The 14,398-nt window shown below is 66.3% G+C and overlaps 1 protein-coding gene and 1 long non-coding RNA gene across 2 annotated transcripts in view; one reads left to right on the top strand and one right to left on the bottom strand.

The window, feature by feature from the left end:
• The window catches only part of LOC127039637 (uncharacterized), a 53,144-nt gene extending 50,630 nt beyond the window's left edge, over window positions 1-2,514 (bottom strand). The window contains exon 1 of the long non-coding RNA XR_007771248.1: window positions 1,091-2,514. This is a non-coding gene — a long non-coding RNA (uncharacterized LOC127039637). The remainder of the gene's footprint in view (window positions 1-1,090) is intronic.
• Window positions 2,515-5,547: 3,033 nt separating this feature from the next.
• Window positions 5,548-14,175, top strand: ENO3 (enolase 3). The gene is made up of 12 exons (XM_050933308.1): window positions 5,548-5,660; window positions 6,486-6,572; window positions 6,758-6,853; window positions 8,838-8,896; window positions 9,266-9,335; window positions 9,486-9,619; window positions 10,793-11,015; window positions 11,756-11,953; window positions 12,116-12,317; window positions 13,170-13,278; window positions 13,357-13,415; window positions 13,891-14,175. The coding sequence occupies exons 2-12, from the start codon at window positions 6,488-6,490 to the stop codon at window positions 13,958-13,960; spliced, it is 1,305 nt and encodes a 434-aa protein (XP_050789265.1). The 5' UTR covers window positions 5,548-5,660; window positions 6,486-6,487; the 3' UTR covers window positions 13,961-14,175.
• Window positions 14,176-14,398: the final 223 nt, after the last annotated feature.

Below are 14,398 nucleotides of genomic sequence, written 5' to 3'. Positions count from 1 at the left end.
CACACACATGCCATTACACGGAGTCTCCCCCCCCTCCTCTGACCCCACACACATGGACAAGCACACGGGCCTACACGGCAACATGCAAACACCCAGCGTGTGCCATACCCGGGGGCCAACCATGCCAAAACAGACATGCATGTAAGCACGTGTTGAATACACACGTGTGGACATGCATGTGAACCCCCACAGCTGACATGCTAACACATGTGTGACTCCGCCCCCCCCCCCCATGTCCAATCACACATACCAGGCCACACAGCTCCCAAAACAGGCGGGGATCACCACACCCCCCGCCCAGAGAGGCGGGCTCCCATTGGCCCGTCCACAGGCCTGCGTCAGAGGGCGGGCGGGACTATTTGGCGGAGGGATACAGTTTGCAAAACTTTCCACTCCTAACTCTGCGGCCCAACTTTTTCCTGGGGGGAGGGGCGGAGAGTCTCACTTCCTGTCGGTGGGGGGAGGGGCTTGGAGACTGGGGTAGGGGTCGGCCGAGTCAGGGCGCTTTGGGCCCCTTCCAATGGGGCCAGGGTCCTATGTGACCCCCAACACCCCACAGCCCCATGCTGGCCCCCTCCGGCCCAGAGCTGCTGGGATGCAGCCATCTCTGGGGCGGGGCAGCCGGTTACCCGGGGACCCCTCACCCAGCGCTGAGATGCAGCCACCTCTGGGGCGGGGAGGCTGGTTACCCGGGGACCCCTCGCCCAGCACTCAGATGCAGCCACCTCTGGGGTGGGGCGGGTGGTTACCCGGGGACCCCTCGCCTGGCGCTGAGATGCGCCCACCTCTGGGGCGGGGCGGCCGGTTACCCAGGGACCCCTCACCCGGCGCCGAGATGCAGCCACCTCTGGGGCGGGGCGGCCGGTTATCCGGGGACCCCTCGCCCAGTGCTGAGATGCGCCCACCTCTGGGGTGGGGCGGGGCGGCTGGTTACCCGGGGACCCCTCGCCCAGTGCTGAGATGCGCCCACCTCTGGGGTGGGGCGGCTGGTTACCCGGGGACCCCTCGCCCAGTGCTGAGATGTGCCCACCTCTGGGGTGGGGCGGCTGGTTACCCGGGGACCCCTCGCCCAGCACTGAGATGCACCCACCTCTGGGGCGGGGCGGCCGGTTACCCAGGGACCCCTCACCCGGCGCTGAGATGCAGCCACCTCTGGGGCGGGGCGGCGGGTTACCCGGGGACCCCTCACCTGGCGCCGAGATGCAGCCACCTCTGGGGCGGGGCAGCCAGTTACAGGCAGCTGGGCCTGTGCTCTGCAGGTCTCAGCCAGGGAAATACAGGCTCAATATCCCTTGAGCTCCTTATCTTATCAGTGGACCAATTAGATTAGTCACCCTGAGCCCTGCCTGATTAGCTTCCCAGATAAGCATTTTCTGCCCCCAGCCCAGCTCTTTCTGCAGGGGGGGCAGGTCTCTGGGGCTGGACCAGCCATTTCATTGGAGTCTGCCTCAGGGCCCCTTCCTGGGGGGCAGTAAATCCAGCCCCAGAGATCTGTGGATTCCTTGAGACCTGATAGGAAAACAGACCTGTGGGCAAGGGGGGTGGGGCCTGGGGGGTGAGAGCGGGGGGGGGGCTGGGAGCCAGGACTCCTGGGTTCTCTCCCCAGCTCTGGGAGGGGAGGGGGGCTGGTGGGTCAGAGCAGGGGGGGCTGGGAGCCAGGACTCCTGGGTTCTCTCCCCGGCTCTGGGAGGGGTGTGGGGGCTGGTGGGTTAGAGCAGGGGGGCTGGGAGCCAGGACTCCTGGGTTCTCTCCCCAGCTCTGGGAGGGGAGTGGGGGCTGGTGGGTCAGAGCAGGGGGGGCTGGGAGCCAGGACTCCTGGGTTCTCTCCCCAGCTCTGGGAGGGGAGTGGGGGCTGGTGGTTAGAGCAGGGGGGGCTGGGAGCCAGGACTCCTGGGTTCTCTCCCCAGCTCTGGGAGGGGAGTGGGGGCTGGTGGTTAGAGCAGGGGGGCTGGGAGCCAGGACTCCTGGGTTCTCTCCCCAGCTCTGGGAGGGGAGTGGGGGCTGGTGGGTTAGAGCAGGGGGGCTGGGAGCCAGGACTCCTGGGTTCTCTCCCCAGCTCTGGGAGGGGAGTGGGGGCTGGTGGGTCAGAGCAGGGGGGGCTGGGAGCCAGGACTCCTGGGTTCTCTCCCCAGCTCTGGGAGGGGAGTGGGGGCTGGTGGTCAGAGCAGGGGGGCTGGGAGCCAGGACTCCTGGGTTCTCTCCCTGGCTCTGGGAGGGGAGTGGGGGCTGGTGGGTTAGAGCCGGGGGGAGGCTGGGGGCCAGGACTCCTGGGTTCTCTCCCCAGCTCTGGGAGGGGAGTGGGGGCTGGTGGTTAGAGCAGGGGGGCTGGGAGCCCGGACTCCTGGGTTCTCTCCCCGGCTCTGGGAGGGGAGTGGGGGCTGGTGGGTCAGAGCAGGGGGGCTGGGAGCCAGGACTCCTGGGTTCTCTCCCTGGCTCTGGGAGAGGAGTGGGGGCTGGTGGGTCAGAGCAGGGGGGCTGGGAGCCAGGACTCCTGGGTTCTCTCCCCGGCTCTGGGAGGGGAATGAGGGCTGGTGGGGAAGGGGGGGGGTGTCCCTGATGCCTGGAGCATGTGATGAGCGGGTGGCCTTGATCCCTCCTTCCCCCACCCCCGTCCACCTCTGCCTCCTGCCTATGACTCTGGGGCCCCCCAGGATTTCGGGGTGACATAAGGAATGGGGCGGGGGCACACAGTCAGCATCGAGGGCCCCGCAGGGCGGGCGCGGCCCCAGCAGGAGAACCAGGCCTGAGTCACACCCGGCGCTGACGGGTCCCTGACTCGCTGGGCTGGGCAGCTGGGCCTGCCTGGGGGCAGGGAATGGGGCAGGGGCCTGTCCTTGCTGGGGGGCGCCGGGAGCAGAGGAGCCTCGCGGGGAGCTGCCCAGGGATTTGGGCCCCGGGGCTGGCCGGGCGGGGAGAGTCCCCATAGCCCCACTGCAGAAGTGTCCTTAGTAAACCACTTCCCCCCTGAGCAGCTCTGGGAGGTGAGAGCGGGGGGGCTGGGAGCCAGGACTCCTGGGTTCTCTCCCTGGCTCGGGGAGGGGAGTGGAGGCTGGGGGGTCAGAGCAGGGGGGGCTGGGAGCCAGGACTCCTGGGTTCTCTCCCTGGCTCGGGGAGGGGAGTGGAGGCTGGGGGGTCAGAGCAGGGGGGGCTGGGAGCCAGGACTCCTGGGTTCTCTCCCCGGCTCTGGGAGGGGAGTGGGGGCTGGTGGTTAGAGCAGGGTGGCTGGGAGCCAGGACTCCTGGGTTCTCTCCCTGGCTCTGGGAGGGGAGTGGGGGCTGGTGGTTAGAGCAGGGGGGGCTGGGAGCCAGGACTCCTGGGTTCTCTCCCTGGCTCTGGGAGCAGGTAATTCTCCCCTTTGGAGTTTCCCCAGGACTCCGGGCTTCACTTCCTGATTGGTGTCACCGGGGCCCGTGAATTTGCAAGGACCCAGGGTCCCCCACCCCACCCCACCCCAGCAAAGCACGGAGGCCAGCTCTGACTGCTCGGGGACAGCCCCTCTGGGCCCTTATTCCTGGCAACTCCCATCCAGACCCGGAGTCACGCCTGCCCTGTCCACACCCCAGAGCCGGTTGGCAGCCCGGCCTGGTGCAATTGTTTCCCGGCTCCTGGGGTGGGGCCGGTGGCTGTGGGAGCCAGCGGGGGCCCAGCCCGGCTGTCAGGGGCTCAGGACACCCCACTCCGGGCTGCGGGTGGCCTGGCCCCAACTCCCAGCATTGCACGGGCAGGGGCATTCCCACAGCCTGAGTCACCTGCATACAAACAGACGGGCCGGGCAGTCCCAGCCCTGGGGCTGGGGGGGAGCTGGTGCCCCCCAGAGGGGACAGGCCCCTGCCCCATTCCCCGCCCCCGTGAGCCAGCCAGTCCCTGCCCTGGGGCCGGGGGGGAGCTGGTGCCCCCTAGAGGGGACAGGCCCCTGCCCCATTCCCTGCCCCCCTAAGCCAGCCAGTCCCTGCCCCAGCGTTGAGGATTGAATCCTGCCCAGCTATAATGCTTCAATCCTAAAAAGAATCGGGTGAATTTCCAGACATGGCCAGTAGGGAGCGCCCCTGCTCCTGAAAGGCGTGTGGTGGGATGGAACCCAGGAGTCCTGGCTCCCAGCCCCCCTGCTCTAACCACCAGCCCCCACTCTCCTCCCAGAGCCAGTGAGAGAACCCAGGAGTCCTGGCTCCCAGCCCCCCCTGCTCTAACCCACCAGCCCCCACTCCCCTCCCAGAGCCGGGGAGAGAACCCAGGAGTCCTGGCTCCCAGCCCTCCTGCTCTAATCCACCAGCCCCGCCTCCCCTCCCAGAGCCGGGGAGAGAACCCAGGAGTCCTGGCTCCCAGCCCCCCCTGCTCTAACCACCAGCCCCCACTGCCCTCCCAGAGCCACGGAGAGAACCCAGGCGTCCGGGCCCTCAGCCCCCCCTGCTCTAACCACCAGCCCCCACTGCCCTCCCAGAGCCGGGGAGAGAACCCAGGCGTCCGGGCCCCCAGCCCCCCCCTGCTCTAACCACCAGCCCCCACTGCCCTCCCAGAGCCAGGGAGAGAACCCAGGCGTCCGGGCCCCCAGCCCCCCTGCTCTAACCCACCAGACAGGGCAGCGTGATGCCTTCAGGGCTCAGGTTCTCAGTGGGGCTGGTGCGAATGGCTGGAGACCCCCGTCCCCCGCAGTGTCTCTCCAGACCCCTGTATCCCAGCAGCCCCAGGACGTGGACCCCCCCAGGCGCTATGTGAGGCGAGCGTCTCGGGTTGCCGTGTCCTTTCCCCGCTGCTTAGAATGGCCGCCCTGGATCTCTGACCTTTTGCGAACTCGCCGTGGGGCTAAATATAGGGCTAGAGGGAAAGTCCAAAGGGCCTCGGCGGTCTGGAGAGGCAGGGTGGGGGTAGGGATCTCCCCGCCCCCCATAGGAGTGAGCAGCGGGGAAGCGGGTGTGCAGAGGATGAGGGTGAAATCCCACCTGCTTCCTTGTCTGCACCAGGCCCCCTGCCCCTCCCAGCCCACCCACAGAATCTCGAGGTGGAGGGCGACCCCCGTCCCTCCCCACCCCAGTGCCCCACAAGTGAACATCCCTGAAGCCCCCATGGCTAATAACCTGTCAGACAAGGGGGGGTGTCCCCGAATGCCCCAGTGCCTGATTCTCTCTGATTCAGGGGGGCTGGGAGCCAGGACTCCTGGGTTCTTTCCCCGGCTCTGGGAGGGGAGTGGGGGCTGGTGGGTCAGAGCAGGGGGGGCTGGGAGCCAGGACTCCTGGGTTCTCTCCCCGGCTCTGCGAGGAGAGTGGGGGCTGGTGGGTTAGAGCAGGGCGGCTGGGAGCCAGGACTCCTGGGTTCTCTCCCCGGCTCTGGGAGGGGAGTGGGGGCTGGTGGGTTAGAGCAGGGGGGGCTGGGGGCCAGGACTCCTGGGTTCTCTCCCCGGCTCTGCGGGGGTGGGGGTGGCGCTGTGCGTGAGGGACGCTGGGATCGTTCAAGCAGCTGCATATTTGTGCGGGTGCCAGCGGCCTGTCTGGGGGTTGGCCCGTCCCCACACAGGCAGGGCACTTACATACAGTCCCTAACTGGCCCCGGGTGGGCGGAGGATGCCAGGGACCTCGGGTATAAAAGGGAGCAGGCAGCTACTGCCCAGGCACTGTCAGCTGCCCACCCCCCCTGACAGCCACCGACCGGCGACGAGACCCAACCAAGTGAGGGCCAGGGCCAGGGTCCTCCCCTCTGGTCTATTACCCCTTTGGAGGCGCAGGAGTGAGGGGCACTGGCAGGGCAGGGCTGGGCTGGCAGGGGCTGCGGGTCGGGAGTGAGGGGCACCGGCAGGGGTGGGGGGGCAGGGGCTGCGGGTCGGGAGTGAGGGGCACCGGCAGGGCTGGGGGGGCAGGGGCTGCGGGTCGGGAGTGAGGGGCACCGGCAGGGCTAGGGGGGCAGGGCTGGGCTAGCAGGGGCTGCAGGTCGGGAGTGAGGGGCACCAGCAGGGCTAGGGGGCAGGGAGGCCAGGGCCTGTCCCTATCCGGGCCCCGCTATCGGGATGGGGTGACCTCTTCCTCCAGTAGCCGGGCCTCCGGGTGTGCGTGAGTCTATTTTTAACCCTGGCAGCTGCCCAGGGTGTGTGTGGAGGTGTGAATGTTAAAGGGGTCGGACATGCTCTGGATTGGACAGAGGGTCCCGGGTGGGTGGGGCTGGGAGCCAGGACTCCTGGGTTCTCTCCCCGACTCTGGGAGGGGAGTGGAGGCTGGTGGTTAGAGCAGGGGGGCTGGGAGCCAGGACTCCTGGGTTCTCCCCCCGGCTCTGGGAGGGGAGTGGGGGCTGGCGGGTTAGAGCAGGGGGGCTGGGAGCCAGGACTCCTGGGTTCTCTCCCCGGCTCTGGGAGGGGAGTGGGGGCTGGCGGGTTAGAGCAGGGGGGCTGGGAGCCAGGAATCCTGGGTTCTCCCCTCGGCTCTGGGAGGGGGTGGCTGTGTATGGGGGGGGGACAAGCCTTGGCATGTGCTGTTCTGAGCCCCCTTTTTTTCTCCCACCAGCCATGTCCATCCAGAAGATCTACGCCCGCGAGATCCTGGACTCCCGTGGGAACCCCACCGTCGAGGTGGATCTGCACACGGCCAAGGGTGCGTGAGGCGGGGGAGGGCTGGGGTGTGGAGTTGGGGGGTTCCTATTGGGACAGGGTGGGTAATCCCAAGGCTGGAGTTCAGGGGGATCCCAAGGCAGGAAGGGAGGGAGGCTGGTGGGGGTCAGGCTCTTCCGGCTGTGGGGGGAACCCACGGTAGTTACTCCCCCTGCTTCCCCCCCACAGGTCGTTTCCGGGCCGCCGTCCCCAGTGGTGCCTCCACCGGTATCTACGAGGCTCTGGAGCTGCGGGACGGGGACAAGTCCCGATACCTGGGCAAAGGTGAGAGGCCGTCGGGGAAGGGGGCTGACGCTAACCAGGGGTGGGAACATTTATCCCTCCCTCCCCACAGACCTCGCCCTCCCGCCCTCCATCCACAGCCGGGCCTGGGCTCGGTCAAGGTGCTGCCGCTTGCTGGACAAATGCCCAGAGGTGATACAAAGCTTGACCCCATATTGGGGTGGGGGCGGGGGGGGCGGCGTTTCCAGTCATCCCAGCAAGAGTTGGGGATGCAAGCCCCTGGGAGGGGCCCATGGATTCAGGGGTGGGTTTATTGACTTGTTCTTAGGGGTGGCGAGAGGGTCATTGCCTGGTTGGTTGGTAGGGTTGGCTGAGAGGTTGATTGGCTGGTTGATTGATTTGTTGGCTGGTTGTTGGTAGGGTTGGCTGAGAGGTTGATTGGCTGGTTGATTGATTTGTTGGCTGGTTGTTGGTAGGGTTGGCTGAGAGGTTGATTGGCTGGTTGATTGATTTGTTGGCTGGTTGTTGGTAGGGTTGGCTGGTTGGTCAGAAGGTTAATTGGCTGGTTGGTTGGTTGGTAGGGTTGGCTGGTTGGGGGATAGGGTTGGCTGAGAGGTTGATTGGCTGGTTGACCAAGAGGTTAATTGGCTGGTTGGTGGTAGGGTTGGCGGGGTGGCCATGAGGTTCATTGGCTGCTTGGTTGGTAAGGTTGGTTGCTTGGCCAGGAGTTTAACTGGCTGGTGATGGCTGGTTGGCTGGGAGGTTGATTGGCTGGTTGACTGACTGGTTCATTGGTGGGTTAACTGGTTGGCCAGGAGGTGAATTGGCTGGTTGTTGTTGGGGTTGGCTGGTCGGCTGAGAGGTTGATTGTCTGGTTGGTTGGTTGGCCGGGTGTTTCATTGGCTGGCTGGTTGGTTGGCAGGATTGGCTGGTTGGCTGTGAGGTTGATTGTCTGGTTGGGTGGTAGGGTTGGCTGGTTGGGGGATAGGGTTGGCTGAGAGGTTGATTGGCTGGTTGACCAGGAGGTTAATTGGCTGGTTGTTGGTAGGGTTGGCTGGTTGGCCGGGAGTTTCATTGGCTGGTTGGTTGGCTGGTTGGCCAGGTTAATTGGCTGGTAGGTGGTAGAGTTGGCTGTTCGGCGGAGAGGTTTATTGTCTGGTTGGTTGGTTGGCCGGGTGTTTCATTGGCTGGCTGGTTGGTTGGCAGGATTGGCTGGTTGGCTGTGAGATTGATTGTCTGGTTGGTTGGTAGGGTTGGCTGTTTGGGGGATTGGCTGGTTGACCAGGAGGTTAATTGGCTGGTTGTTGGTAGGGTTGGCTGGTTGGCCTTGAGGTTCATTGGCTGGTTGGTTGGTAAGGTTGGTTGGTTGGCCAGGAGTTTAATTGGCTGGTGGTTGGCTGGTTGGCTGAGAGGTTCATTGGTGGGTTGACTGGTTGGCCAGGAGGTGAATTGGCTGGTTGTTGGTAGGGTTGGCTAGTTGGCCCAGAGGTTGATTGGTTGGCTGCTTGGCTGAGAGGTTGATTGGCTGGTTGACTGGTTCATTGGTGGGTTGACTGGTTGGCCAGGAGGTTCATTGGCTGGTTGGCCAGGAGGTTCATTGGCTGGTTGGTTGGTGGGTTGGTTGGTTGGCCCAGAGGTTAATTGGCAGGTTGTTGTTAGAGTTGGCTGGTTGGCTGAGAGGTTGATTGGTTGGCTGGTTGGTAGCCTTGACTGAGAGCTTCATTGGCTGGTTGGCTGAGAGGTCACTGGTTGGTTGGGTTGACCGTTTCATTCATTGCTTGACTGATTTCATTGATTGGTTGGCTCATTGGCTGGTTAAAAGTGCTGGTTGATGCAGTCTCGGGTGGTTTGTTAGTTCGTTAGAATATAGTTAATTAATTCAAATAAAGCTCCTGATCTAAAACGAAGTCCCAGGACATCCCATGGAAACCTGGGCTTGTCCAAATGACTATGGCCCAGGCCCCAGCTCGGACAGGGGGGCAGTAGCGACCAGCTGGGTCCCACATCTCTGTCCTTCTCCCCCCAGGGGTGCTGAAGGCTGTTGAGCACATCAACAAAATCATTGCGCCGGCCCTTCTGGAGAAGGTAACGCCCCCCGCTCGTGCCTGTAAGGGGTGCTCATGTGTTGGGGGTCTGGGCAGTACATGGGCATGGAGGGGTACCTGGCTATGGGGGGATGCCCAGAGGGCATGGGGGTGCCTAGGGAGGGCGTATCTGGGAATTGCAGGGGGGCCCAGGAGTGGGGTTAGCTGGGGGAGGCAGCTAGATATCTTGCAGGGGGTCCCTGGGTAGAATAGGCTGGCTGCATATAGGGTGGTCTCTGGGGGGACTGGTGCCTGGCAAAGTATGGGGGGGGCAGTGGTGTGAGGTGTCCTAGATGGAGGGTGTGGATGTGGGGGGCACTAACCATGGTGCCTGTGTGACCCCTCTCCCCACTGTCCCCCCACACCACAGAAATTCAGTGTCGTGGAGCAGGAGAAAATCGACAAACTCATGATCGATCTGGACGGGACAGAGAACAAATGTGAGTGAGAGACGTCGGCACCGACCCTGTGCCAGCTCCCAATCCCCCCTCCGGCCCCTTCCCCAAACCGCTCCCCACTCCCCCGCTGACCCCTCTCCATTACCTGACTGTAGAGTGGGGGGAGCTAATCCCGTCTGTCTCCCCCCACAGCCAAGTTTGGGGCCAACGCCATCCTTGGGGTGTCTCTGGCGGTGTGCAAGGCTGGGGCGGCGGAAAAGGGGGTGCCCCTCTACCGCCACATCGCCGACCTGGCTGGCAACGCAGAGCTCATCCTGCCCGTTCCGGTGAGAGCCCCCCGGACGCCAGGGTTCCTCTGGGAGGGGAGTGGGGGCTGGTGGGTTAGAGCAGGGGGGCCGGGAGCCAGGACTCCTGGGTTCGCTCCCCGGCTCTGGGAGAGGAGTGGGGGCTGGTGGGATAGAGCAGGGGGGCTGGGAGCCAGGACTCCTGGGTTCTCTCCCCGGGCTGGGAGGGCAGCGGGGGCTGGTGGGTTAGAGCAGGGGGGCTGGGAGCCAGGACTCCTGGGTTCGCTCCCCAGCTCTGGGAGGGGAGTGGGGGCTGGTGGGTTAGAGCAGGGGGGCCTGGGAGCCAGGACTCCTGGGTTCGCTCCCCAGCTCTGGGAGGGGAGTGGGGGCTGGTGGGATAGAGCAGGGAGGGCCGGGAGCCAGGACTCCTGGGTTCTCTCCCCGGGCTGGGAGGGCAGCGGGGGCTGGTGGGTTAGAGCAGGGGGGCTGGGAGCCAGGACTCCTGGGTTCGCTCCCCGGGCTGGGAGGGCAGCGGGGGCTGGTGGGTTAGAGCAGGGGGGCTGGGAGCCAGGACTCCTGGGTTCGCTCCCCAGCTCTGGGAGGGGAGTGGGGGCTGGTGGGTTAGAGCAGGGGGGCCTGGGAGCCAGGACTCCTGGGTTCGCTCCCCAGCTCTGGGAGGGGAGTGGGGGCTGGTGGGATAGAGCAGGGAGGGCCGGGAGCCAGGACTCCTGGGTTCTCTCCCCGGGCTGGGAGGGCAGCGGGGGCTGGTGGGTTAGAGCAGGGGGGCTGGGAGCCAGGACTCCTGGGTTCGCTCCCCAGCTCTGGGAGGGGAGTGGGGGCTGGTGGGTTAGAGCAGGGGGGCCTGGGAGCCAGGACTCCTGGGTTCGCTCCCCAGCTCTGGGAGGGGAGTGGGGGCTGGTGGGATAGAGCAGGGAGGGCCGGGAGCCAGGACTCCTGGGTTCGCTCCCCAGCTCTGGGAGGGGAGTGGGGGCTGGTAGGTTAGAGCAGGGGGGCTGGGAGCCAGGACTCCTGGGTTCTCTCCCCGGCTCTGGGAGGGGAGTGAGGGCTGGTAGGTTAGAGCAGGGGAGGTTGGAGCCAGGACTCCTGGGTTCTCTCTCCGGTGCTGGGAGGGGAGTGGGGGCTGGAGGGTTAGAGCAGGGGGGGCTGGGAGCCAGGACTCCTGGGTTCTATGCTGACCCCCTCCCCCCCCGACAGGCGTTCAACGTGATCAACGGGGGCTCGCACGCGGGGAACAAGCTGGCCATGCAGGAGTTCATGGTCCTGCCGGTGGGGGCGGCCAGTTTCAAGGAGGCCATGCGCATCGGGGCCGAGGTCTACCACAACCTGAAGGCCGTCATCAAAGCCAAGTACGGCAAGGACGCCACCAACGTGGGGGACGAGGGCGGCTTCGCCCCCAACATCCTGGAGAACAATGAAGGTACCAGACATCTGGGTTCCCGCCCCGGCTCTGGGAGGGGAGTGGGGGCTGGTGGGTCAGAGCAGGGGGGCTGGGGGCCAGGACTCCTGGGTTCTCTCCCCGGCTCTGGGAGGGGAGTGGGGGCTGGCGGGTTAGAGCAGGGGGGGCTGGGAGCCAGGACTCCTGGGTTCTCTCCCCAGCTCTGGGAGGGGAGTGGGGGCTGGTGGGTCAGAGCAGCGGGTCCAGGAGCCAGGACTCCTGGGTTCCCTCCCTGGCTGCGGGTTGACAGGAAGAGGACAGCAGCTGCTTATAGGGCTGCGGTTGGGTTTCAAGACTCTCTCAGGCTGGGTTTTAGCCTCGGCCCCCGATTCTCTCGTGAAATGTCGCAGCCATAATTATTGCAGCTGCTGGTAACCAGAGCCGCAGGGAGCCCAGTGAACGTTGCTGGGCCAGGAAAGTTCACGGCCTGCTGGGGTCTCCTGTGTTCACGGGGACCCCTGGCGCAGTCCTGAGATGCAGCCACCTCTGGGGTGGGGCGGCTGGTTACCCAGGGACCCCTCGCCCGGTGCTGAGATGTGCCCAGGTCTGGGGCAGGGTGGCCGGTTACCCAGGGACCTCTCGCCCGGCGCTGAGATGCGCCCAGCTCTGGGGTGGGGCGGCCGGTTACCCAGGGATCCCTCACCCGGCGCTGAGATGCGTCCGGCTCTGGGGCAGGGCACTGCCCTGTGTCTGTAGGGCTGAGCGTGGCGTGTTCTCCCCAGCGCTGGAGCTGCTGAAGTCGGCCATCGAGAAGGCCGGGTACCCCGACAAGGTGGTGATCGGGATGGACGTCGCCGCCTCCGAGTTCTTCCGCAGCGGGAAATACGACCTGGACTTCAAATCCCCCGACGACCCCGCGCGCCACATCAGTGGGGAGAAGCTGGGCGAGCTGTACCAGAGCTTCATCAAGAACTACCCCGGTATGGGGCCTGTCCGGCTCCCGGGGGGCAGCGAATGGGGCAGGGGCCTGTCCCCTCTGGGGGGTGCCAGCTCCCACCCGGCCCCAGGGCAGGGACTGGCTGGCTCAGGGGGGCGGGGAATGGGGCAGGGGGGCTGGGTCTAACCCTGTGCCTGCCCCCCAGTGGTGTCCATCGAGGACCCCTTCGACCAGGACGACTGGGAGACCTGGCAGAAGTTCCTGACCCAGGTGCCCATCCAGATCGTGGGGGACGACCTGACGGTGACCAACCCCAAGCGCATCCAGAAGGCCGTGGAGCTGAAAGCCTGCAACTGCCTCCTGCTGAAAGTCAACCAGATCGGCTCCGTCACCGAGTCCATCCAGGCGTGAGCCCCCGTCCAGCTCAAACCGGGCCCGGGGGGCTGGAGCCCGGACTCCTGGGTTCTCTCCCCAGCTCTGGGAGGGGAGTGGGGGCTGGTGGTTAGAGCAGGGGGGGCTGGGAGCCGGGACTCCTGGGTTCTCTCCCCAGCTCTGGGAGGGGAGTGGGGGCTGGTGGGTCAGAGCAGGGGGGGCTGGGAGCCCGGACTCCTGGGTTCTCTCCCTGGCTCTGGGAGGGGAGTGGGGGCTGGTGGGTCAGAGAAGGGAGGACTGGGAGCCCGGACTCCTGGGTTCTCTCCCCGGCTCTGGGAGGGGAGTGGGGGCCGGTGGGTCAGAGCAGGGGGGGCTGGGAGCCAGGACTCCTGGGTTCTCTCCCTGGCTCCGGGAGGGGAGTGGGGGCTGGTGTCAGAGCAGGGGGGCTGGGAGCCAGGACTCCTGGGTTCTCTCCCCGGCTCTGGGAGGGGAGTGGGGGCTGGTGGTCAGAGCAGGGGGGCTGGGAGCCAGGACTCCTGGGTTCTCTCCCCGGCTCTGGGAGGGGAGTGGGGGCTGGTGGTCAGAGCAGGGGGGCTGGGAGCCAGGACTCCTGGGTTCTCTCCCCGGCTCTGGGAGGGGAGTGGGGGCTGGTGGGTTAGAGCAGGGGGGCTGGGAGCCCAGACTCCTGGGTTCTCTCCCCGGCTCTGGGAGGGGAGTGGGGGCTGGTGGGTTAGAGCAGGGGGGCTGGGAGCCAGGACGCCTGGGTTCTCTGTTAGGTAGCACATGTCAGGACGGTTGCAGTGTCGAGGGAGGGGGTTAGATTTGGATAACACCCCCCCTCGCACAGCTGCACTCACGGACCCCCCGCCCCACCGGTTCCCTTCCAGCTGCAAACTGGCGCAGAGCAATGGCTGGGGGGTGATGGTCAGTCATCGCTCCGGGGAGACCGAGGACACCTTCATCGCCGACCTGGTGGTGGGGCTCTGCACAGGGCAGGTGAGCAGCGGGGCGGCCGCACCCCCTTCCCCCCACACCTACCACAGCCCCTAACCCCGGCTCTGCCTCTCCCCACAGATCAAGACCGGGGCCCCTTGCCGATCCGAGCGCCTGGCTAAATACAATCAGCTGATGAGGTAACGGGCCAGGGCCTGTCCCCTCTAGGGGGCGCCGGCTCCCCCCCGGCCCCAGGGCAGGGACTGGCTGGCTCAGGGGGGCAGGGAATGGGGCAGGGGCCTGTCCCCTCTAGGGGGCGCTGGCTCCCCCCTGGCCCCAGGGCAGGGACTGGCTGGCTCAGGGGGGCAGGGGCCTGTCCCCTCTGGGGGGTGCCAACTCCCCCCCGGCCCCAGGGCAGGGACTGGCTGGCTCAGGGGGGGCAGGGAATGGGGCAGGGTCCTGTCCCCTCTGGGGGGCACCAGCTCCCACCCGGCCCCAGGGCAGGGACTGGCTGGCTCAGGGGGGCAGGGAATGGGGCAGGGGCCTGTCCCCTCTAGGGGGCACCGGCTCCCCCCGGCCCCAGGGCAGGGACTGGCTGGCTCAGGGGGGCAGGGAATGGGGCAAGGGTCTGTCCGCACCCCACCTGAGCTCACCCCCCACCTTGTCTCCCCCCAGGATCGAGGAGGCCCTGGGCGACAAAGCTCACTTCGCCGGGCGGAAGTTCAGGAACCCCCTGGCCAAGTGAGCCCCCCGGCCGCGCCCCCCAGCGGCGGCACGGCCCTGTCCCACAGCCGGGGGCGGCACCGGAGGGACGGGGCCGGGCCTGAACCCTCAGCACCAGGGCTCCCCGTAGGACAGCACGATGTGACCAGCGAGTGCCAGCGCCACTGGGTCCAGCCCCATCTTCCTACGGCAGCTGGGGGGCCAAGCTCTGAATAAAGGCACCTGGGGACACAGCAACTGGGTGTGGTTCCTTCCCTGGGGCCCGGACGCCTGGGTTCAGTCTAATTTGTGGGGAGTCTGGGGGGTCGGAGCAGGTGGGGCTGGGAGCCAGGACTCCTGGGTTCTCTCCCCGGCTCTGGGAAGGGAGTGGGGGGCTGGTGGGTCAGAGCAGGGGGGTTGGGAGCCCGGACTCCTGGGTTCTCTCCCCGGCTCTGGGAAGGGAGTGGGGGCTGGTGGGTTA

This window comes from Gopherus flavomarginatus, chromosome 23 (assembly GCF_025201925.1).
Source record: "Gopherus flavomarginatus isolate rGopFla2 chromosome 23, rGopFla2.mat.asm, whole genome shotgun sequence".
Taxonomy (NCBI): domain Eukaryota; kingdom Metazoa; phylum Chordata; order Testudines; family Testudinidae; genus Gopherus; species Gopherus flavomarginatus.
This window is presented reverse-complemented; position numbering and strand designations above follow the sequence as displayed.